This window comes from Trachypithecus francoisi, unplaced genomic scaffold, assembly GCF_009764315.1.
Source record: "Trachypithecus francoisi isolate TF-2019V2 unplaced genomic scaffold, Tfra_2.0 Lachesis_group12, whole genome shotgun sequence".
Lineage (NCBI taxonomy): Eukaryota > Metazoa > Chordata > Mammalia > Primates > Cercopithecidae > Trachypithecus > Trachypithecus francoisi.
The window spans coordinates 5,170,493-5,195,001 of NW_022681457.1; the positions used below are offsets into that span (position 1 = coordinate 5,170,493).

Here is a 24,509-nt window from a genome sequence, read left to right on the forward strand (position 1 = left end):
CCTCACTGGGGACATTTGGGATTGACTATATGAACTGAAGACCAACAACCAGGCCAGGCTCAGTGGCTCTCGCCTGTAATCCCAGCACTGTGGGAGGCCGAGGCGGGAGGATCACTTGAGCCCAGGAGTTTGAGACCATCTTGGGCAACACTGAGACTGTCTCTAAAAGAAAAAGAAAAAAAATAAAAGATCAACTCCCGGATTCATGGCTGGCTGTCAGAGAAGGAGGAGGCAGTTCCCAGTTAGTTCCTCTGCGTCTCAAAGAATGACCAGAACGTTCTCACTCTAAATCAAAAACACCCCATCTCTGTCCTAAGTATTTGCTACCACCGAGTGGAGGACCTCGGTCTTCCCCAGCAGGTGGGGTGGGGGCCCCTCACCAGGATTTCCGTGATGTCTGTGTCATCCGGATCCCACGGTAGGGTGGGGGAGGCAGGGGGCCCGGCCAGCGTGAGTTGGCCGCTGAGGTCTTCCACTGTGGAGTCTGTCCCCGTGGAGTCGGTGGGCTCCATGGCGGCCAGGTTGAGCAGTGACACATTGGTGCAGGCCGAGGACCGCTTGAGGTTCAGGCACCAGTGCATGGGCTGGTGGGACATCTGGGGCTCCACCCTGCAGAGGAGAAACAGGCAGAAAGGTCGAGAAGCAGCTCCACGGTGTCTGGCCCCTCCTGCCTTCCTTTCTCCATACCTCACCCGCTGTGACTCCACTCTCACTGTATACAAGTTTCTCCCTTCTCTGTCCTCGCTGCCTGCTTTATTCTCCTTCCTTGCTGCCTACTTTCTTTTCTTTTCTTTCTTTCTTTCTTTTTTTTTTTTTTTGAGACAGAGTCTGACTCTGTTGCCCAGGTTGGAGTGCAGCTGCATGATCTTGGCTCACAGCAACCTCCGCCTCCCCGGTCCCAGTTCAAGCAATTCTCCTCCCTCAGCCTCCTGAGTAGCTGGGGTTATAGGCATGCGCCACCATGCCCAGCTAATTTTTGTATTTTTAGTAGAGATAGGGTTTCACCATGTTGGCCAGGCTGGTCTTGAACTCCTGAACTCACGATCCGCCTGCCTCAGCCTCCCAAAGTGCTGGGATTACAAGCGTGAGCCACCATGCCCAGCCACCACTACCTACTTTTTTCTTCTCCTTCCCCACTGCCTACTTTATCCTCCCTTCTCTGTCCCGGCCACCTACTTTCTTCTTCATTCACTAGCCTCCCTTCTCCTTCTTCCCTCCCCACTCCCCACATACCCAGGCTTTACCCAAAACTCTAAAAAGTAGAGTTTGCTAAGGATTGCACCCACTACAAGTAATGAAACAACTTCTTTCCCTTCTATTAAGACGTATCAAGTACTTGATGCCAACCAGAGAAGATAAATAATGGTTTAAACATTATAGGAAAAAGATCCTTTAGAAAAACTTACTACTGGGGTGTGTATAATTTTCCTGTGCCACTGCTGTACTAAGATTTTACAACACAAACAAGAATACCTGTCAACTCAAAAGAATTTTCATTTTGACAAGAACACAAACATACCTATTGAAACCCATCCAATATCCAAATCCTCCTGTTTCCTCAGGAAACAGGAGGCTTTTTTCCTCCCTCCATTCATCCCCATTACCTTCATTCCTTTCTTTTTTTTTTTTGAGACAGAGTCTCGCTCTGTCGCCCAGGCTGGAGTGCAGTGGCCGGATCTCAGCTCACTGCAAGCTCCGCCTCCCGGGTTTACGCCCTTCTCCTGCCTCAGCCTCCCGAGTAGCTGGGACTACAGGTGCCTGCCACCTCGCCCGGCTAGTTTTTTGTATTTTTTAGTAGAGACGGGGTTTCACCATGTTAGTCAGGATGGTCTCAATCTTCTGACCTCGTGATCCGCCCATCTCGGCCTCCCAAAGTGCTGGGATTACAGGCTTGAGCCACCGCGCCCGGCCACCTTCATTCCTTTCTACCTCCCTGCGACTTGATGTCTTCTTCACCGCTGCCCTCTTTCCTGCCCCCCACCTGCTGGCTTTTCCCCCTCCCCTTCCTCCAGCATTCACAGTCGGACTCCTGCTCTGTTGGAGGAAGTGCTGGGCGTTAGAACCATCCCTGACAGGATACAACAAACCCACCCGTGGAATGATACGGCCTTCTTTTTCTTCGGGATCCCCGTGGCCCGGCTGCTCACCCCCCGGGGAGCCTCTGGGACTAGCTGGGAGCAGCTCTCGACCCCCGTGGGGGTGTCCCCGGCCTCATGGATCTCTTTGGACTGCCAGATCGTCTTCACCACCACGCTCGCCATGGTGTGGGGGTCTGGCTCCCAGGGAGGGGCTCCTTCCTCTGAGACTTCCCACCTACTGTGACCACAGACCCTCAGGATCCACTGACCCCTCAGCCTGCCTCACAAAGGACCCAACCACTGGGCTCCATGAGCGGGGGACACGGGGTAGGGAGGGGTGCTGACCCAGGTCATTTCCCCAGTGTTCTCAGTGGACTCCTCCTGTGCGGGATTCTAGTTACATGCCCAGCGTGCCCCCTGTCTTCAGAGCTCCAGTGGATAGACTGATGCTAGCCCGTAACTTACAACGGGTTGGCCCACGGATTCTTGGGAGAGGTCCAACTTCCCTCTCCCTGAGACTAAGCGTGGGGTCACCCAGCCCTGTGCACTTGTACTTGATTCTTCATGTAGCTTCCTGGATTTGACAATTGGCTGGGGTCTGAGAGACTGTGGTCGAAGAGGGCTGAGATCCAGACCCTGACCTGGAGGGTCTCATATTCTATGGTGCATTGGGGTGGGGGGAAAGGCAATGTACAGGTAGATCAATAAGAGAAAGCTAGGTGCGGTGGGCCTCGGGGTCAGGGTGGAAGGTGAGGGAGGAGAGGAAGGCGGAGAGTTGGGGCAGGAGAGAGGGTGGCATCCCTCTCCCCTGTTTATTTATTTATTATTTTCCTTAATTTTTTTTTTTTTTTTTTTTTGAGACAGACTCTCTCTCTGTCACCCAGGCTGGAGTTCAGTGGCTCAATCTCGGCTCATTGCAACCTCTGCCTCTCGGGTCTAACTGATTCTCCTGCCTCAGCCTCCCCAGTAGCTGGGACTACAGGTGTTGGCCACCATGTCCGACTAATTCTTGTATTTTTAGTAGAGACAGGGTTTCACCATGTTGGCCAGGTTGGTCTCAAACTCCTGATCTCAAGTGGTCTACCCATCTCAGCCTCCCAAAGTGTGGGATTATAGGTGTGAGCCACCACGCTCGGCCATAATTTTTTTTTTTTTTTTTTGAGATGGAGTCTCGCTCCGACACCCAGGCTGGAGTGCAGTGGTGTGATCTCGGCTCACTGCAACCTCTACCTCCCAGGTTCAAGCGATTCTCCTGCCTCAGCCTCCTGAGTAGCTGGGACTACAGGTGCCCACCACCACACCCAGCTAATTTTTTTTTTTTTTTGTATTTTTAGTAGAGATGAGGTTTCACTATGTTAGCCAGGCGGGTCTCCAACTCCTGACCTTGTGATCTGCCCACTTCGGCCTCCCAAAGTGCTGGGATTACAGACGTGAGCCACTGCGCACCCCCCATCCCCAGCCCAGAAAATGTCACAAATTTGCGTGTTATCTTTTCACAGGGCCCATGCTAATCTCTGTATCGTTTCAATTTTTTTTTTTTTGAGACGGAGTCTTGCTCTGTCGCCGAGGCTGGAGTGCAGTGGCCGGATCTCAGCTCACTGCAAGCTCCGCGCCGGGTTCATGCCATTCTCCTGCCTCAGCCTCTCGAGTAGCTGGGACTACAGGCGCCCACCACCTCGCCCGGCTAGTTTTTTTTGTATTTTTTAGTAGAGACGGGGTTTCACTGTGTTAGTCAGGATGGTCTTGATCTCCTGACCTCGTGATCCGCCCGTCTCGGCCTCCCAAAGTGCTGGGATTACAGGCTTGAGCCACCGCGCCTGGCCTGAGTCACCGCGCCCAGCCTGGTATTTTTTAGTAGAGACAGGGTTTCACTGTGTTAGCTGGATGGTCTTGATCTCCTGACCTCCTGATCGCCCGCCTTGGCCTCCCAAAGTGCTGGGATTACAGGCGTGAGCCACCCCGCCCGGCCAGTTCCAATCATAATACATGTGCCGTGGAAGCAAGCACTGCCCTGCTATTTAGGGACAGACTTTTCCTGTTCCTGGGTCCCTGGATGTCCCTCTTCACACTTCTCAAAAAGACTAGTTCAAACATCACTGCTAACAGACATTTTAAATGCCCTTATCCCCCGGGAGAAAGTACTTCTTCCTTGTCATGAATGGACTCCAGTTCTTGGAACGCTTTATGTATCTTTCTATAAAAAAGAACTCCTGGCCGGGCGGGGTGGCTCACGCCTGTAATCTCAGCACTTTGGGAGGCCGAGGCGGGCGGATCACCTGAGGTTGGGAGTTCAAGACCAGCCTCGCCAACATAGTGAAACCCTGTCTCTACAAAAATAGAAAAATTAGGCGGGCATGATGACGGGTGCCTGTAATCCCAGCTACTCGGGAGGCTGAGGCAGAAGAATCGCTTGAACCTGGGAGGCAGAGGTTACAGTGAGCTGAGATTGAGCCACTGAACTCCAGCCTGGGCGACAGAGCGAGACTGTCTCAACAACAACAACAACAACAAAAAGCCGGGCGCGGTGGCTCACGCCTGTAATCCCAGCACTTTGGGAGGCCGAGACCATCCTGGCTAACACGGTGAAACCCCGTGTCTACTAAAAATACAAAAACTTAGCCGGGCATGGTGGCAGGCGCCTGTAGTCCCAGGTACTCGGGAGGCTGAGGCAGGAGAATGGCATGAACCCGGGAGGCGGAGGTTGCAGTGAGCCGAGATCGCGCCACTGCACTCCAGCCTGGGCGACAGAGGGAGACTCCGTTTCAGAAAACAAAACAAACTTCTTCAAGTCCTGGGATTAATACTTTTTCCTGTGTTTAATGGGGCTGCTTTATGTTCTTCAGGGGCAAACAGCACCCCCCATATTAGAAATGGACTCTTCCAACAGCTGAGCAACGTCTGTCCTCCTGGAATCCAAAATGGACTTTCCCAGGTCCCATTCCTGGAAACCCAAATGGACGCATCCATTGAGCCTGGAAGGTGGGCTCTTCTCAACCTCCTTTCCATCTCCCAGGATTCAGAATGGCCATTCCAAAGGTCCCGGACACACCCACAAGACTCATTCCAGGAATGCTTGGCTTCTGAGATTAGAAAAGGATGATGGGGTGGTTTTTTTCCTAGAGGTGACAGAAATGGACTCTTCCAGTTCCCTTTGTCCCAAATTTCTCAATCGCCCGGGGCGTTGGGAGTTCTGGCCGTTTTGCCTTCCCCAAAGCTAGTTTACCGAAGAGTCTCTGGGGAGCTGGGGGTTGGGGACGGAGGCTGGGGCTGGGCCAAAGCAGGTTCACCCATTCCTTCAACAGATGTTGTTGAAAACGCTTCAACGCCAGGTCCCATTCTTGCCCAGAAGGAGTTCCCAGTCTGGAGGAAAGAATCAATTTTGGTTTGATATCTGCTACAATGGAGGCTGCCCGAGAGACACTGTGGTTGGACAAAAAAAAAGGGCAACATATATTGAAAAGTAAGCCAAGATATGGTTTACATTTATTTCTACTTTTTGACTTACAAGCTGTGTGGCCCTGGGCAAGTCATTCACCCTCTCGACCTAAGGTTTAACCTCTGCTTAATGTGACTGGCCTTGAATTACTGTTTTTCACTCTGAGATTCTAGGTCTCCTGACAACTGAAGTCCCGACACGTTGGCTGCAGAGAAGGGGGGAGGGGAGGAAGGCTTCCTGGAAGAGGATTTTAGCAGTCGGGGGTGACAGTGGATGGAGAAAGGGAACACTGAGACGCTTGCGCAGTAAACACCGCACGCTCTGTTGCCCCGCCCAACCCCTTCTCTGCAGCAGGGAATTGCAGGCGTCGCTCCACCTATCCCAGCCGAGCGGAGTGACACCCTCTCTCGGGTCTTCTCTACTGATCTTCGCCTTCCGCCCGCCCCACAGCCACCCAATAGAGAGCTGAAGTAGAACAGATCTCGCCAATCCGCGACGCCTGAGGGGGAGGTCTACCCGTTCATTGGCCCCAGTCAACCTAAGTCCCGCCTCCTAGTCCCGTTTCCCGCCTTCTTGCACTACCCTCCCTCCCTCCTTGGAGAGTCGCTCGATCCAATCAGTGTTTGATCTGGCCGCGCGAAGGGGGCGGGTCCATGATGCGCAATCGAACCCCGCCCGTCTCTCGGGCAACGCCTCCTCCCCCCCTCCCCAAACGGAAATAGCGGAACACTGGACCAATCGCAGCGTCGTGCCTTTGCTTAGCGGCCAATGAGAGAGGAAGTGGGGAGCAACGCGCGTGTGAGCGGCAGGAGCCCAAACCAATGGGAGGCTCAGAGCCCCGGACGGCGGGCGGAGGGGAGGGGCAGGGGGCGGTGCCACGGCCTGCCCGCCCGCCCGCCAGCCAGCCCTCCCCGCGGCCGGCTCGGCTCCTCGGCGCTGCCTGGGGTCCTTTACGCCCGGTCCCCCTTTGCCAGCCCCCGCTGCTGTGTGCCCTGTCCGGCCAGGCCTGGAGCCGACACCACCGTCATCATGCCGGCCGTGTCCAAGGGCGATGGGATGCGGGGGCTCGCTGTGTTCATCTCCGACATCCGGAACTGTGAGCGCGCGGCCGGGGGACACTGGAGACGCGGGGGAGGGGGGAGCGTGAAATTGAGGGGTTTGGGGGTCACAGAGGGACCCGGGGGATCAAAAGCTCTACGGTCGTAGAAAGAGAGCATAGATGGGCCCCGGGAGGAACTTTAGGGTGGGGGGCAGTCAGGGGCTTGGGGTGTCATAGAGTGCCTCTTGAGGTGACGACACTGAGTAGCTAGAGGGGTCCGGGAGGGCTTGAAAGGGGAGGAGGACAGTGAGGTCCCGGGGATGGGAGCATAGAGGTGTCCCCTGGGAAAGACTGAAAAGCTGGGGGATCGTACAAACGATGGGGTTAGAGGGATTCCTAATGTAGAGAAGAAGGGAAAGAAGTACATAGTGGGGGTGCCCTGTGGAGCGATGGAATGGGAGGAAGCCAGAGGGGACCTAGAGGAAGTGGAATGCCGGAAGCCTAATGGAGCAGGGCTTGAGGGCCTGGGATAGGGGGTGTCATACAGGGGAAAGGGGTTAGATAGGTCACCGAGGCTCCTGGCCAGTGGTATAGAGGAGGCCTGAGAGTGGGTGAAAGTCCACGAGTTTGGGGCCGGGAGATGATGGAAGGGGGAGACTATAAGGACACCCTGGTGAGGGATAGAGGGGCTTCAGGGTGGGAGATTGCTTAGAAGATATGGAAGGCAGTGGGGAGGGGGCTGGAGGGGCAGCTAAGGGGAAAGGAGGGACCCAAGGAACACAGAGGAAAAGAGCTGCTGGTGTAAGGTCTTGGGAGAACCTGTGACAGGGAACGGGGGTCTGGAAAGGAGAGGACGTTAGAGTGGGGGGTTGGGGGAAGGGCAGAAAAAGGAGCGCCCAGACCTCAAGGAAGGCGTTCGGTTCTGAAGTGCTTGAGAGGTAGAGATCTGGAAAACTGGGGATAGGGGAAGTCTAATCCCAGAGAGAGGTCAGGGGTCAGGCAGCAGGACAGGCAGGGATTTGAGCCCTTTTCTGTCTGACCACAGTAATATGGGGACAGTGGTCTCTGCCAGGAAGAGTTGTCATGACAATGGGAAGCCTGGCGGCAAGTCAGCTCTCAACTCCTGGGAATGGCTGTTGGAGATTGGAGCTGCCAGGAGTCTTCAGAGGCTGTATCCGCATGGGCTCTGGGGTCAGCCAGACTTGGGTTGGCGTTTGAGCACTGCCACTCCCTAGCTGTGTGACCTTGAATGAGGGACTTCACCTCTCGGTTTCCTCATCTGTCAAGAGAGACTGCTGATTGTATCTTCCTGAGGGGCTTATGACAATGTCCGTGAGTCAGGCCTTTCACACGTTCCAGGCCCCAGATGGAACTTGGCTCTTGTTTTTCCTCCGTTGGCTCTGAACAGCAGCTCTGTAAAGTACCCAGTGATTGCTGTAAAGTACCCAGTGATTGTTGTTGTTTTAGAATTTAACTGTTATGGAAGGATCTGGCATGTAGTAGGTGCTCAGGGAACAGGAGGGTGGAAACGGTTGAGTATCAGTTGAAGGAGAAATGATCACTTGTTATGACAAGGGGCAGAGCGATGGGGGTTGTGGAGTAGCTGGGGGCCACTGTTAGCAGATATGCGCTGCCTCTGTTACCCACCAGCAATGTGAATCCCTAGGAGTCATTTAACCTCTTTCAGGACATCTTCTTGTCTGCAAACTTCATTCATAACAGCGTCTTGCCTCTGAAGGCTCATTTATTCATTCATTCACTTGACAAATACTTTTTGATCGCTCTAGTGTTGTCCAGGCCCTGTTCTAGGCGCTGGGATGACAATAATGAACAGAAACTCCTGTTCTTGCCAGGTACGGTGGCTCACGCCTTTAATCCCAGCACTTTGGGAGGCCGAGGCAGGCGGATCACCTGAGGTCAGGAGTTCAAGACCAACCTGGCCAACATGGTGAAACTCCATCTCTACTAAAAATACAAGAATTAGCCAGGTGTGGTGGTGGGCGCCTGTAATCCCAGCTACTCAGGAGGCTGAGGCAGGAGAATCGCTTGAACCCGGGAGGCGGAGGTTGCAGTGAGCCGAGATCACACCATTGCACTCCAGGCTGGGCAACAAGAGTGAAACTCCATCTCCAAAAATAAAAAAAAGAAAAAGAAACTCCTGCTCTTGGGAGCTCCCTTCCCGGAGGAAGACAGAACATATGCACAGGGAACACCCTGAGATACAACCTCAGGACCTGACTGGTGCTGTGAAGAAAAATAAAGAGGAAGTGGGCAGGAGAGGGACTAGGATTGAGAGGGTACTCAGTAGGCCTCGTGGAGGAAGTCATATCTGAGTGGAGCAAGCCCTTTGGATTTTGGAGGAAAGGGGTCCTGGCACGGGGAGGTGCGTTCAAAGTTCCTGAGATTGTGGCATGCTTGACATGTGTTCAAGTGAGAGGGAGAAGGTCAGTGTGGCTGGAGCTGAGGGAGTGAGGGGTAGAGAGGCCGGGAGTGGAGAAGAATGGGAACAGGATCGGGAAAGGCTTTCTGGGCCATGGTGAGCACTTTGGCCTTTGTCTGTGTGAGAATATTTTGAGCAGAGGAGGGACGTGACCGATTGATGTTTTAAAATAATTCCTCTGGCTGCTGTGAGAACAGATTATAGAGGTAGCTGTGGAAGCAGGGAACCAAATTAGGAGGATGTTGCAGGCCTCTGGGTGAGAGATAGTGCTGGCTTAATGGGGTGAGAAGGGACTGGTGAGAAGTGGGTTGGTGATACATTTTTTTTTTTCTGAGACAGTCTCTGTTGTCCAGGTTGGAGTGCAGTGGCATCATCATAGCTCACTGCAACCTCCACCTCCCAGGTTCAAGCAATTCTCCTGCCTCAGCCTCCCCAGTAGCTGGGATTACAGGCACCCACCACCACACCTGGCTAATTTTTGTATTTTTAGTAGACACGGGGTTTCACCACATAGGCCAGGCTGGTCTCAAACTCCGGACCTCAAGTGATCTACCCTCCTTGGCCTCCCAAAGTGCTGGGATTATAGGCGTGAGCCACTGCGCCCAGCCTGGGATACAATTTGAAGGAAACACTGTCAGGATTTGCAAAGGGATCTGATGATGGGGGATGGGGAAGGAAAGAGATCGTCCCGTCACTGCAGGACCCCAGAGAGGAGCCAGAGGACAGGGGAGATGCAGGCTTGGGGCACTGGAAGTAATATAGCTGCAGGAATTAGGACTGGAGAATCAGAGGCCTTTTCTTTTTTATTTTTATTTTTATTTTTATTTATTTATTTATTTTTTGAGACGGAGTTTCGCTCTGTCTCAGGCTGGAGTGCAGTGGCCGGATCTCAGCTCACTGCAAGCTCCGCCTCCCGGGTTCACGCCATTCTCCTGCCTCAGCCTCCCGAGTAGCTGGGACTACAGGCGCCCGCCACCTCGCCCGGCTAGTTTTTTGTATTTTTTACTAGAGACGGGGTTTCACCATGTTAGCCAGGATGGTCTCGATCTCCTGACCTCGTGATCCGCCCGTCTCGGCCTCCCAAAGTGCTGGGATTACAGGCTTGAGCCACCGCGCCCGGCCCAGAGGCCTTTTCTTAGCAAGTGTATGTTGAACGGCTCATATGTCTTAAGAATTGTGCTGAATGCTGGGGACGTTGGTGAACAGGACAGACTTGTCCACCCCCCCATGAAGCTCCCAGCCCCGCGGGGGAGAAGGTGCAACATACAAATTGCAATTGTCCTTCGCGCTAATACCCAGACACGGGGGTTCACGGCAACATTATTCATGATAGCCGGAAAACGGAAACGAGCCAAATGCCCGTCAACTGAGAAATAAACAAAATGTGGTCTATGTAATGGAATATTACCGGGCCATAAAAAATAATGACGTCGCCCGTAATCCCAGCACTTTGGGAGGCCAAGACGGGCGGATCACGAGGTCAGGAGATCGAGACCATCCTGGCTGACACGGTGAAACCCCATCTCTACTAAAAAAAAAAATATAAAAAACTAGCCGGGCGAGGTGGCGGGCGCCTGTAGTCCCAGCTACTCTGGAGGCTGAGGCAGAAGAATGGCGTAAACCTGAGAGGCGGAGGTTGCAGTGAGCTGGGATCTGGCCACTGGACTCCAGCCCGGGTGACAGAGTGAGACTCCGTCTCAAAAAAAAAAAAAAATAATAATAATAATGACGTCCTGCTACATGTTGCCACAGGGATGGACCTTGAAAACATGACACCAAGTGAAAGAAGCCAGACACAGGAGGTCACGTGTCATATGATTCCATGTAGATGGACTATCTAGAATTGGCAAATCCATGGAGACAGAAAGGAGATTAGTGCTTGCCTAGAGTAGAGGGCTAGTGGGATGGGGAGTGACTGCTTATGAATGCAGAGGTTCTTTTTTTATTTTTTGAGACGGAGTCTCACTCTGTCGTCTAGGCTGGCGTGCAATGGGGTGATCTTGGCTCACTGCAACCTCCGCCTCCCAGGTTCAGGGGATTCTTCTGCCTCAGCCTCCTGAGTAGCTGGGATTACAGATGTGCGCCGCCACACCGGGCTAATTTTTGTATTTTTAGTGGAGACAGGGTTTTTCCATGTTGGTCAGGATGGTCTTGAACTCCTGACCTCATGATCCTGACCAGGTGATCCACTACCCCAGCCTTCCAAAGTGCTAGGATTACAGGTGTGAGCCACTGTGCCCAGCAGAATTCAGAGCTTCTTTTGGGTTCATGAAAAAGCCCATAGCCAGATGCAGTGGCACATGCTTGTAGTCCCAGCTACTTGGGAAGCTGAGGTAGGAGGATCATTTGAACCCAGGAGTTCAAATCCAGCCCAGGTCACATGGTGAAACCTCATCTCTTAAAAAAAAAAAGAAAAGAAATGTTCTGGAATTAGATAGTAGTAATGGTTGCACAACATCATGAATGTACTAAAGAACACTGAATTGTTCACTGTAAAAGGGTGTTTTATGGTATGTGAATTGTATCTGTCTCTTTTTTTTTTTTTTTTTTGAGACAGAGTCTCATTCTGTCGCCCAGGCTGGAATGCAGTGGTACGATCTCGGCTCACTGCAACCTCTGCCTCTGGCCCAGGTTCAAGTGATTCTCCTGCCTCAGCCTCCCGAGTAGCCGGGATTATAGGCGCCCACCACTATGCCCGGCTAATTTTTGTATTTTTAGTAGAGACGGGGTTTCACCATATTGGCCAGGCTGGTCTCGAACTCCTGACCTCAAGTGATCGGCCTGCTTCAGCCTCCCAAAGTGCTGGGATTACAGGTGTGAGCCACCACGCCCGGCCGTATCTCGATTTTTTTTTTTTTTAAAGGGGGAAAGAATTTGCAGCTGTCCTAAGTCCAGTGAGGAAGAGGGCCATGGTGTTGAGAAAATGGGGACTCTGTGTGGTTGGCAAGCTCTGGCTTGGCTTTGCTTCACGAGAGACCCTTGGAGCTGTGTGGGCAGGAAGTGGGGGAGTTACCTAGGCTGAAGGCAGTGCAGAAGAGCTGTGAAGGCAGAGATGGGGCATGTGCAAAGGTCCTAACTTCCAGGCGCCATGGCAGGCATCTCTAGTCCCAGCTACTCAGGAGGTGGAGGCAGAAGGATTGCTTGAGGCCAGAAGTTTGAAACCAGCCTTGGCAACATAGCAAGACCCCGTCTCTTTTTTTTTGTTTATTTTGAGACAGAGTCTGGTTCTGTCATCCAGGCTGGAGTACAGTTGTGCGATCTCAGCTCGCTGCAACCTCTGCCTCCTGGGTTCAAACTATCCTCCCACCTCAGCCTCCCAAGTAGCTGGGACTACAGGCACATGCCATCACGCCCAGCTTTTTTTTTTTTTTTTTTGAGACGGAGTCTCGCTCTGTCGCCCAGGCTGGAGTGCAGTGGCCGGATCGCAGCTCACTGCAAGCTCCGCCTCCCGGGTTTACGCTATTCTCCTGCCTCAGCCTCCTGAGTAGTTGGGACTACAGGCGCCCACCACCTCGCCCGGCTAGTTTTTTGTATTTTTTAGTAGAGACGGGGTTTCACCGTGTTCGCCAGGATGGTATCGATCTCCTGACCTCGTGATCCGCCCATCTCGGCCTCCCAAAGTGCTGGGATTACAGGCTTGAGCCACCGCGCCCGGCCTTTTTTTTTTTTTTTGAGACGGAGTCTCGCTCTGTCTCCGGGCTAGAGTGCAGTGGCCGGATTTCAGGATCTCAGCTCACTGCAAGCTCCATCTCCCGGGTTTACGCCATTCTCCTGCCTCAGCCTCCCGAGTAGCTGGGACTACAGGCGCCCGCCACCTTGCCCGGCTAGTTTTTTGTATTTTTTAGTAGAGACGGGGTTTCACCGTGTTAGACAGGATGGTCTCAATCTCCTGACCTTGTGATCCGCCTGTCTCGGCCTCCCAAAGTGCTGGGATTACAGGCTTGAGCCACTGCGCCCGGCCAATTTTTTTGTATTTTTTGTAGAGTTTTTTTGTTTTTTTTGAGACGGAGTCTCGCTCTGTCGCCCAGGCTGGAGTGCGGTGGTGCAATCTGAGCTCACTGCAAGCTCCGCCTCCCGGGTTCACAGAGATGGATTTTCACTGTGTTGTCCAGGCAGGTCTCAAATGCCTGGACTCAAGTGATCTGCCTACCTTGGCCTCCCAAAGTGCTGAGATTACAGGAGTGAGCCACAGTGCCTGGTCCCCTTCTCTATTTTCAAGAATTCTTTCTGGAAACAAACAAAGGCCCTGATGCCCCAGCGAGACCCTGAGAAAAGGGCCGTGTGGCTGGTGCAGAGAGGGATGGGCTCTGACGCTGGGGAGTGGGCAGAGGCTAGGTCCGTGTTTGTTCTGAGAGCGCTGGCGAAGGTTTCAAGCAGGGAAGAGAAGTGTGGAGGGATGTGGAGGAGAAGGTAAGGAGAGGCCAGACTCAGAGAGGAGCAGAGGAAAGAGTGGAGCCAGCCTGCAGCAGGATCTGAAGGGCACAGTGGGGCTAGGGGGAAGGGTCTAGAAGGTGAAAGGCAGGCTCTAAAGAGGGCAGGGAGGGTAAATTCTGCAGATAAGGAGGGAGAGAGGTTGAGGCTGGGCCCAGCCTGAGGGCGTGTTCTGTCCGCCTGTCTGCAGCAGGAATACAGCAGAAGTCTTATCTGACAGGGAGCAAGGGCTGGTGCTACCTCCTATCTAGGCAGAGTCTGGTTGGAGGGGGTCTTAGGAGAGTTGGGTGAGTGAGTCAATGGGAGTGGGGTGCTGGCTGCTCACTGCCCTGAACTGTTCCACCAGAGCACATCCCGCTCCAAATGGTGATCCACTGCAGTGGTGACATCGAGCGCAGGCCCTGGAGCCCAGGCCCTAGGTCTGACTCCTCCCTGGGTTCCCAGCTTTGTCCTCTATAGGTTCTAGTCCATGGGAGGCCTCAGGAGATGATTGCCAGTTGAATGAATGAATGAATGAATGAATGAATGATGGAACCAGTCTTTCTTGAGTTCCAGCTGGGTGCCAGGCACTGTTCTAGGTGATGGGGCTACAGCAGTGAGCACAAGTCCCTGCCCTAGGGCGCTTACATTCTAGAGGGGAGATGGGCCACTACACAGGTGAATATTTCGGGGGCCAGACAGGTGGGAGTAGGTGTTGGTACAAAATGAGGCAAGGAAAGGGCCTGGGGATGTTCAGGATGATGCTCTTATATAGGCTGGTCAGAGAGTGTCGCTGCAAAGGTGGCGTTGAAGTAGAGAATCTAATTAAGTGGGGGACGGTGCATGCCTGGCTCTGGAGGAGAGAGCTGCCTGTGCAAAGGCCCTGAGGCAGGATTGTGCTTGGAGTGCAGCAGGGACTTAGAAAAGGAGGAGGAGAGGGTGGCTCCTGCCTTGGCGAGAGAAGACAGGAGATCCAGCCAGAGAGGGAACAGGGTAGATGGTGCAGGCCCTTGTGGGCTGCAGTGAGGACTTTACTTTTACTTTGAGCCTGCTGGGAGCCATGGAAGGGTTTGGAGGAGAAAAAGTGCTAGGTTCTGACTCAAGTTTTCACACGATCCCTCTGGCTTCTGTGGAGAGCACAGAAAGTCAAACAGATTTCAATTTGGTGTCCCTTAAGAACGGGACAGATGCAGGCCTGAGCCCCAGCCCCACCCGTTTCCAGCTGGACATTGTGTGATGGCTTTGGGACACAAATCCGCATTCAACACCTCCCTTGTGTCAGGCTGCCCTGGGCCCTGGGAACACTGTGGGGACTGAAGGAGCCGTACACCCCTGGCCTCATGGCACTGGTGTTCCGATCCAGGAGGAAATGAACATGCAAACCCTTACTATGTAAGGGGGCAACTCAGGCAGGGTCTTGGTGGCCCGAATAGTTCGCCTGGCTGAGCAGGAGGACTGAGCAGGAGAATGAGAGGGTTTGATGTTGTTATTTAAGGAAAATATATTTTCATCACTCAGGAATAGTGATGACCTTAGGAATATGAGTGGTGTAACCCAGCACCGAAATGCAAGCCATATATATGTTGAAATTTTCTTTTTTTTTTTTCCTTTTTTTGAGACAGAGTCTTGCTCTGTCCACACCTGGCATATGTTGAAATTTTCTTGCCACATTACAAAAGCAAAACGGGCCGTGCGCGGTGGCTCACGCCTGTAATCCCAGCACTTCGGGAGGCTGAGGCCGGTGGATCACGAGGTCAGGAATTTGAGACCAGCCTGGCCAACATGGTGAAACTCCGTCTCTACTAAAAATACACAAATTAGCCGGGCCTGGTGGCACGCCTGTAGTAGTCCTAGCCACTCGGAAGGCAATGAGCAATGCTTGAACCCCAGGAGGCGGAGGTTGCAGTGAGCCCAGATTGTGCACTGCACTCCAGCCTGGGTGACAGAGCGAGACTCTGTCTCAAAAAAAAAAGGCAAAACAGGCTCAGCACGGCAGCTCACGCCTATAATCCCTGCACTTTGTGGGGACGAGGTAGGCAGGTCAGTTGAGCCCCGGAGTTTGAGAACAGCCTGGGCAACAAGATCCCATCTCCCCCCGCAAAAAAAATCTTTTAAAATTAGGCAAGCATGGTGGCATGCAGCTGTATTCCTAGCTTCTTGGGAGGCTGAGATGGGAGGATCGCTTGAGCCCGGGAGGTCGAGGCTGCAATGAGGCAAGATTGCACCACTGCACTCCAGCCTGGACAACAAAGCAAGACCCTATCTCCATACATTTTTTTTTTTTTTTTTTTTGAGACGGAGTCTCACTCTGTCGCTGGGGCTGGAGTGCAGTGGCTGGATCTCAGCTCACTGCAAGCTCCGCCTCCCGGGTTCACGCCATTCTCCTGCCTCAGCCTCCCGAGTAGCTGGGACTACAGATGCCCGCCACCTCGCCCGGCTAGTTTTTTGTATTTTTTAGTAGAGACGGGGTTTCACAGTGTTAGCCAGGATGGTCTCGATCTCCTGACCTCGTGATCCGCCCATCTCGGCCTTCCAAAGTGCTGGGATTACAGGCTTGAGCCACTGCGCCCGGCCACATTTTTTTAAAAAGCAAACCAACCAGTGAAATTCATTTTAATATCTTTTATTTACCCTAGTATATCCAAAATATTATTTCAATGTGTTATCAGTGTTTTTTGAGATGGAGTCTTGCTGTATGGCCCAGGCTGAGTGCAGTGTCAGGATCTCAGCTCACTGCAACCTCTACCTCGCAGGTTCAAGCAATTCTTCTGCCTCCTCCTACCTAGTAGCTGGGACTACAGGCGTGTACCACCACGCCCAGCTAATTTTTGTATTTTTAGTAGATACGAGATTTCGCCATGTTGGCCAGGCTGGTCTCAAACTCCTGACCTCAAGTGATCCACCTGCCTTGGCCTCCTGAAGTGCTGGGATTACAGGTGTGAGCCACCATGCCTGGCCGAGAATGGGGTCTTGCTGTATTACCCAGACTGGTCTCAGATTCCTGGGCTCAAGCAATCTGCCTGCCTCCGCCTCCCAAACTGCTGGGATTACAGGCAGGAGGCATTGCACCCAGCCTCCAGAAGGCTTTCTGAGGATTCAGAACTGTTGGGGCTTGTACAAGAAGCACATCAGGTCTCGGTCTCAGTAGAGAAAATGGCCTTGGTCTAGAAGGCTCTGAAGGCCTTTGTGGTGAGATGCTGGATAAGGCCTGTGTTACCTTCATAAATGCACATTAGTCCCTCCAGGGCAGGGCCCAGGTTTGACAGGATGCCTTTGGTGGTAGTAACAGACCTGCCCTGATCTGGGGCTTACATGTTTAGGGAAGGCGTTATCTCCCCTAACCAGAAGCCCTAAGGTAAGACAGCTCCCTGGTACCGTCAGCACTTCCCTTGACTCTGCTTTACTCTGCCTGGAGCAAGATGTTGGCTGCCTTTGCACCCAGACACCCCTCATGGCAACAGCTACTGGACACGGAGCATGGCCGGCATCTCCCATGGCCCCCCAGCACCTCAGGAAACTCAAGAGAGGTTACATGGTCTGGCCCTACCTGCTGTGCTGGTCTCCAGCTCCCCCCGCCACCCGCTCCCCACACCGTCCGCATTCCTGACTCTGCCTTTCATCACCGTGAGCTTTCAAGCTTTCTGACCGCCTGCCTTGCTTCATGCTGTCCTACCTCCAGGCCATTGCACCTGCTGGTCCTCCTGCCTGGAGCGCGCCTCCCCGTGTTTCTGCCTGGTCCATTTCAGCCTCATCTTTTGATCCTCAGATCCCAGCAGCTGTGTACAGAGAAGCCTTCCCCACCGTTCTCATTCTAGCCTCTCAGCCCCGAAATGCGTGTGCCTCTTTCAGAATACTTGCCACTGTCCCTGTCTGCCACCACTCCAATCCAGGGATGCCTCGAGAGCAGGGTAGATGTAACTCATCCTTAAGCCTGGCCCCAGAAATCCCACTGTGAATGAGAGAAACCCCTTAAAACTCCCTCTCAGGCTTGCTTGCCTCCTGTGACAGTGAGCTCATTCCCCCTGTTGCTGGCCCTGAGTGCCGGATTGTCCTTTCCATGATCCTGGTCTGTCAGAGCTGCCTCGGCCCTTTCCCCAGGCGCCACCCCAGTAGCACTCATACCGTATCCCTGGGCTCCCTGGCCATCGCGGCCCTTTAGATCTTTTCAGAGCTGGGCCTCTGCCAGAGCCCTCCCTTTAGGGCCACAACTGCTCCTCTTTTGAGGACCGAGAGCTTTTCTTTTCTCTCTGAAATTTTTTTTTTTTTAATAGCAAATTATACCAGTTATGCAGAAGATAGCATCAAATAGATGTGGACCATTTAAAGCCTATTTAAAGGCTGGGCACAGTGGCTCATGCCTATAATCCTAGCACTTTACTTTGGGAGGCTGAGGCGAGTGGATCACTTGAGGTCAGAAGTTCGAAACCAGCCTGGTCAACATGGTGAAATCCTGTCTCTATTAAAATATGAAAAAAAAAAAAGAATAGCTGGGTGTGGTGGTGGGTGCCTGTAATCCCAGCTACTCGGGAGGCTGAGGCAGGAGAATTGCTTGAACCTGGGAGGTGGAGGTTGCAGTGAGCTGAGATGGTGCCATTGCACTCCAGCTTGGGCGACAGAGCAAGACTCTGTCTCAAGAAAAAAAGTAAAAATAAAGCCTATTTAAAGAAAAACAAATGGCCGGGCGCGGTGGCTCAAGCCTGTAATCCCAGCACTTTGGGAGGCCGAGACGGGTGGATCACGAGGTCAGGAGATCGAGACCATCCTGGCTAACACGGTGAAACCCCGTCTCTACTAAAAATACAAAAACTAGCTGGGCGAGGTGGCGGGCGCCTGTAGTCCCAGCTACTCGGGAGGCTGAGGCAGGAGAATGGCGTAAACCCGGGAGGCGGAGCTTGCAGTGAGCTGAGATCCGGCCACTGCACTCCAGTCCGGGAGACAGAGCGAGACTCCGCCTCAAAAAAAAAAAAAAAAAAAAAAAAAAGAAAAACAAATATATATATGCATATTTGTATATATATAAATACATTTTAAATACAATTTAAATAATACTTTAAAAAGAGATTTCTGGCCAGGTGCAGTGGCTCACGCCTGTAATCCCAGCACTTTGGGAGGCCGAGGCGGGCAGATTACGAGGTCAGGAGATCAAGACCATCCTGGCTAACATGGTGAAACCCCGTGTCTACTAAATATACAGAAAATTAGCCAGGCGAGGTGGCAGCGCCTGTAGTCCCAGCCACTTAGGAGGCTGAGGCAGGAGAATGGCATGAACCTGGGAGGCGGAGGTTGCAGTGAGCTGAGATCATGCCACTGTACTCCAGCCCTGGACGACAGAGTGAGGCTCTGTCTCAAGAAAAAAAAAAAAAAAGAGATTTCCTGGCAGTGAGCGGTAACCTATGCCTATAATCCTAGCGCTTTGGGAGGCTGAGGTGGGCAGAGGAGTTGAGGCCACCCTGGGCAACATGGGGAAACCCTATCTCTACGAAAAATAGAAAACAAAATTAGCTGAGTGTGGTGGCGCACCTCACAGTCCCAGCTACCTGGGAGGCTGAGATGGGAGGATCACTTGAGCCCAAGGGGCCAAGGTTGCAGTGAGCTGAGATCACACCATTGCATTCCAACCTGAGTGAAAGAGTGAGACCTCGTCTCAAAAAAAAGAGAGAAATCTATATATGATACATATAATAATACATATTTCTTTAAATGAATACTTATTTAAAGAAATGCATAAATATAAATATATAAGTATATGTGATATTTCTTTAAGTTTATTTATTTATTTATTTTATTTTATTTTATTTTTTTTGAGACAGAGTATGGCTCTGTCGCCCAGGCTGGAGTGCAGTGGCCGGATCTCGGCTCACTGCAAGCTCCGCCTCCCGGGTTAACGCCATTCTCCTGCCTCAGCCTCCCCAGTAGCTGGGATTACAGGCGCCCGCCACCTCGCCCAGCTAGTTTTTTGTATTTTTTAGTAGAGACGGGGTTTCACCGTGTTAGCCAGGATGGTCTCGATCTCCTGACCTTGTGATCCGCCCGCCTCGGCCTCCCAAAGTGCTGGGATTACAGGCTTGAGCCACCGCGCCCGGCCTCTTTAAATTTAAAGAATACATATACGTGCACATATTTGTGTATGTATTTAAATCATTTTAAGTACAATTGAATGAATACACTCATGTATTACTTAACGATGGGGATATGTTCTGAGAAGTGCATCGTTAGGTGGTTTTGTTGTGGTGTGAACATCCTGGAGTGTGCTTACACAAATGGAGATGCTATAGCCTTCCACTCACGGAGGCTCTCTGGCACAGCTTGTGGCTGCTGGGCTATAGACCTGCACAGTGGCCAGGCACAGTGGCTCACGCCTGTAATTCCAGCACTTTGGGAGGCTGAGGCGGGCAGATCAGTTGAGGTCAGGAGTTTGAGACCAGCCTGGCCAACGTGGTGAAACCTCGTCTCTACTAAAAATACACTAATTAGCTGGGTGTGGTGGCGCATGCATGTAATCCCAGCTACTCGGGAGGTTGAGGCAGGAGAATCACTTGAACCCGGGAGGCGGAGGTTGCAGTGAACTGAGATCATGCCATTGCTCTCCAGCCTGGGCGACAAGAGTGAAACTCCGTCTCAGAATAAAACAAAAAAACCTGCACAGCTTGGTACTGTCCTCTAGGCAACCGTGACACAGTAAGTATTTGTGCATCCAAACATAGAAAAGGTACAGTGGAAATAAGGTATTAGAATCGTATGGAACCACTGCAGTGTGTGCCATTTGTTGATGACTGAAATGTTGATATGCGGGGACTGTAATGAAATAATACATATTGTTTAAATTAAGTAATACATATATATTTAAATAACATATTCTTTAAATATATGTATACGCTTATATATACTATATTTATGGTATACATATGTATATATACATATTTATGACAAAACCATATATATGTAGGCTGGGCATGGTGGCTCATACCTGTAATCCCAGCACTTTGGGAGGCTGAGGCAGGTGGGTCACTTGAAGTTAGAAGTTCAAGATCAGCCTGGGCAACATAGTAAGACCTCATCTCTACAAACAAAAAAAAAATTAGGGCTGGGCGCAGTGGCTTGTGCCTGCTGTAATCCCAGCGCTTTGGGAGGCCGAGGTGGGTGGATCACAAGGTCAGGAGATCGAGACCATCCTGGCTAACACGGTGAAACCTCGTCTCTACTAAAAATACAAAAAATTAGCTGGGATGGTGGTGGGCGCCTGTAGTCCCAGCAACTGGGGAGGCTGAGGCAGGAGAATTGCTTGAACCTGAGAGGCAGAGGTTGCAGTAAGCTGAGATTGCTCCACTGCACTCCAGTCTGGGCGACAGAGCGAGACTCCATCTCAAAAAAAAAAAAAAAATATTTGAATGTGGTGTTATGCATCTGTATATTCGGAGGCTGAAGCATGAGAATCACTGAACCCAGGAGGCAGAGGTTGAAGTGAGCCGAGATCACACCGCTGCACTCCAGCCTGGGCTACCAAAAAAAAAAAAAAGAGAAAACAGGCAAAATTAATTTTAATAATATGTCTATATAACGCGGTACACCCAAATTATTATTTCAGCATGTGATCAATGTTTTATAATTTATATTATCTTATTCTGTTGATACACAGGTTCTCACCATGTTGTCCAGGCTGGTCTCCAACTCCTGGGCTCAAGCCATCCTCCTGCCTTGGCCTCCCAAAGTGCTGGGATTACAGGCATGAGCCAGTGCGCCTAGCCCCTATAATTTTTACTGAACTATTTTACATTTTTTCTCCACACTGTCTTCTAAATCCCATGTATGTTTGCTGTTGACAGCACCTCTCGGTTTGGAACAGCCACATTTCAGGGTCGCAGGAGCCACTAGCTGGCAACTGCTATATTGGATGGTACAGTGCTAGGGTCCCCTTTGTACTGATGAGGAGATACTAATCAGAGGGGCTTCCTGGCGGAGGTGACATCTGAAGTGAGGCTTTTGGGAGCTTCCATAGAAGTTGGGAGCAGGGACAAGACAGGATTTCTAGAGCGAAGGATGGCACATATACTTGCTTTCTCGGCCATTGATTCATTCATTGAATGCACACCTCACCCTGCTGGAGACTACGCCATGAAGAATGTGGGTCAGAGCAGATCTCTGCCCCTTAGATAACTAGACATTTATAGAGCACCTGCTGTATGCAGGGCACTGTTCTAGGAGCTCCCTCCTGATGCTTATAATCTGAAGTGGGAGGAAGTTTGACAGTGGAGAGAAATAAAATTGCGACATGGTGAAATGTACCAGGGAGGACTTTTTGAAAAATAACTCTTTAAGCAGAATAATAAAGAATTGACTTTAAGGAGGTGAAACAGAACGGCCTTTCAGAGGTGGCAGGAGCCAAGACCCAAATGACGGGAAGATGATGGGAGGGGTGGCCCGGGGAAGAGGGCACAGCTTGTGTGAAGGTCCTTGAGGCAGGAGGACATGCGTGTTCCCAGAGCAGAATGGAGGCCAGGGGGCCTGGATGGACCGTAGGGGTCTGAGGGGTGACACTGGCAGGGTGGCTGTGACGGGGGCAGAGGGCTTGGTGGGCCATGGGGTGGAGCACCCCCAGCTGGCATCCTGGAGCCCAGGATATGGAAACACAAGGGAGCCAGGGAGGCCAGAGGGGAGGCTGCTTCACTGAGCCTGGCGAGCGAGCATGGGGTCTGGATGAAGTCGTCACCTTGAAGGTGCTCAGGACATGTTCTGAAGGTCAAGTTAAGAGGAGGAGGCAGCCAGGCACAGTGACTTATACCTGTAATCCCAGCATTTTGGGAGGCTGAGGTTGGAGGATCGCTGGATCCCAGGAGTTTGAGGTTACAGTGAGCTATGATTGTACCACTGCACTGCAGCCTGAGCGATAGACTAAGACCCTGTCTCAAAAATAAATAAATAAAAAGGATGAGGCAGTAGCCCGATTGGTGTGAGGATGTCCAGGTTCTGTTTGGAGGAGCAGAGTGAGCAGTGGAATCTGTCAAGGAAGGAATGAAGTCTGGGGTGAGTGGAACAGGGACAGGAGAAGCAGAGAGGGTGGCCGAGAGCATCCAGTCAGATTGTGCTCCAAAGCAGGTGCTGTAGGGCATTGAGGAACATGGAGGAAGCAGAGACCTGGCCTGTAGGATCAGGGAAGGCTTTCTGTACTTATTCTATTAGCAGGTCCTGTCAGAGGTGTAGGAATGTCCCAGACAAAACTGGGGAGAGGTTGGCAGCCAGGGGACAGGAGGCAGTGGGGACAGGCCATGCGAGAGAGGACGAAGCCATGGCTGTGGGGACAAACGGGGTGAGGACAGCACCCAAGGGTCTGACCTGGTGACTGGGTGGACAGCGGGACCTTCATGGGATTGAGAACTGGGAGAGGAGGCAGTGAGCTCAGTGGTAGGAGTGAGCATCCTGGGGCCAGCCGAGCTCTTTATTCATTCATTCATTCATCACATGTTTATCGCATATGGGGAGTGGGGCTAGGAGCTCTCAGGGAGCATGTGCAGGGCGCTGAGGAGCCCCACATATGAGGGGCCGCAGTGGGAGGAGGAAGGAGAGAGGAAGTCAGGGACAGTCCAAGGGTGTGTGCTCTGTGCTGTGGGCCTCAGCCAGGGGTGGTTCTTCCCTCTTTGAAGCTCCTAGCCAGAGAAGGGGTCCTGGCCTGTCCTGAGCCCCAGTGCCCGGGGGCAGAGAAGATCTGCCCTTCCTGCTGGGTGGGGCCGTGCCTAGGAAAGAGAGGGCAGCTGGCTGACTCCCCAGACCCCTCACCGCCCACCCTCCTCCTCCTCTCCCAGGTAAGAGCAAAGAGGCGGAGATTAAGAGAATCAACAAGGAACTGGCCAACATCCGCTCCAAGTTCAAAGGTAGGCTGGGGGCCCGACTTCTGGCTTGGGGCTGGGAGCTGGGGCTCCTGTGACCTATCCTGTGACCTTCCTCATTTCTGGCTCCCCCTTCCTCCTTCCTCTGCCCTAGGAGACAAAGCCTTGGATGGCTACAGTAAGAAAAAATACGTGTGTAAACTGCTTTTCATCTTCCTGCTTGGCCATGACATTGACTTTGGGCACATGGAGGCTGTAAACCTGTTGAGTTCCAATAAATACACAGAGAAGCAAATAGTGAGTCTGGAGAGGAGGGTGCCAGGGCCTGGACTCCTGGGTCTGAGGGAGGAGGGGCCTGGGGGTCTGGACTCCTGGGTCTGAGGGAGGAGGGGGATGGGGGTCTGGACTCCTAGATCTGAGGGAAGGGGGGTCTAGGGGTCTGGATTCCTGGGTCTGAGGGAGGAGGGCTGGAAACACAGACTCCTGGGTCTGAGGGTTGAATCTGGAGCCTGGATTCATGGGTCTGAGGGAGGAGGGGCTGGGGGTCTGGACTTGTGGATCTGAGAGAGGAGGGGCCTGGGGGCCTGGACTTCTGGGTCTGAGGGTTGGGTCTGGGGCCACTCAGTCACAAGGCTCCTGGCCATCCACGATCTCCCTCCACACAGGGTTACCTGTTCATTTCTGTGCTGGTGAACTCGAACTCGGAGCTGATCCGCCTCATCAACAACGCCATCAAGAATGACCTGGCCAGCCGCAACCCCACCTTCATGTGCCTGGCCCTGCACTGCATCGCCAACGTGGGCAGCCGGGAGATGGGTGAGGCCTTTGCCGCTGACATCCCCCGCATCCTGGTGGCCGGGTAAGGCAGTGGGGACCCGTTGGCATTGGGGAGCTTGGGGGTGATGAGTCCCAGCCAAGTGTGAGGCTCAGAGAGGCTGTGTCGCCTGCCCAAAGCCTCCCAGCCGGCATGTGGGCTGGCGCTGGGCTGGGGACCCAGTGGTTCCGGTGGCAGCCCCATCCTTGTGTCTTCCTGTGATACAAAGCTGACTTGGTGGTGTGGGGCTGCTTCCCCACAACGCCAGTGGGGTGCCTCTGAACCGCAGAACTGTAATACCTGTGGTAAGAGGGATAACTGTACGCCATGGAGGACAGCCCTCCAGAACTTCCTCATCTTCATTCATTCATTCACCAAACATTTGCTGAGCACATACTATGTGTCAGGCACTGTGCTGATTGCTGGGGATGTTGTCCTGACCAGAGGCGGACATGGTCATTGCCCTCCCTT

The 24,509-nt window shown here is 52.5% G+C and overlaps 2 protein-coding genes and 1 pseudogene across 9 annotated transcripts in view; 1 reads left to right on the forward strand and 2 right to left on the reverse strand.

Annotated features, from left to right (window-relative positions):
• Positions 1–2,338, reverse strand: part of TSKS (testis specific serine kinase substrate) — a 32,755-nt gene extending 30,417 nt beyond the window's left edge. For all 6 annotated transcript variants that reach the window (XM_033224124.1, XM_033224123.1, XM_033224122.1 and 3 more), the window contains exons 1-2: positions 2,092–2,338; positions 381–609 (exon numbers count right to left, since the gene is read on the reverse strand). In XM_033224124.1, coding sequence (XP_033080015.1) covers positions 381–609; positions 2,092–2,261 — 399 coding nt within the window. In that variant the 5' untranslated portion in view covers positions 2,262–2,338. The remainder of the gene's footprint in view (positions 1–380; positions 610–2,091) is intronic.
• A 1,202-nt stretch (positions 2,339–3,540) lies between these two features.
• On the reverse strand, positions 3,541–3,638 carry LOC117094011 (annotated as a pseudogene).
• A 2,743-nt stretch (positions 3,639–6,381) lies between these two features.
• The window catches only part of AP2A1 (adaptor related protein complex 2 subunit alpha 1), a 45,754-nt gene continuing 27,626 nt past the window's right edge, over positions 6,382–24,509 (forward strand). The window contains exons 1-4 of one of the 3 annotated variants that reach the window (XM_033224129.1): positions 6,382–6,610; positions 23,201–23,269; positions 23,379–23,521; positions 23,890–24,083. In XM_033224129.1, coding sequence (XP_033080020.1) covers positions 6,544–6,610; positions 23,201–23,269; positions 23,379–23,521; positions 23,890–24,083 — 473 coding nt within the window. In that variant the 5' untranslated portion in view covers positions 6,382–6,543. The remainder of the gene's footprint in view (positions 6,611–23,200; positions 23,270–23,378; positions 23,522–23,889; positions 24,084–24,509) is intronic. The other 2 variants (XM_033224127.1, XM_033224128.1) reach the window with 2 other exon arrangements.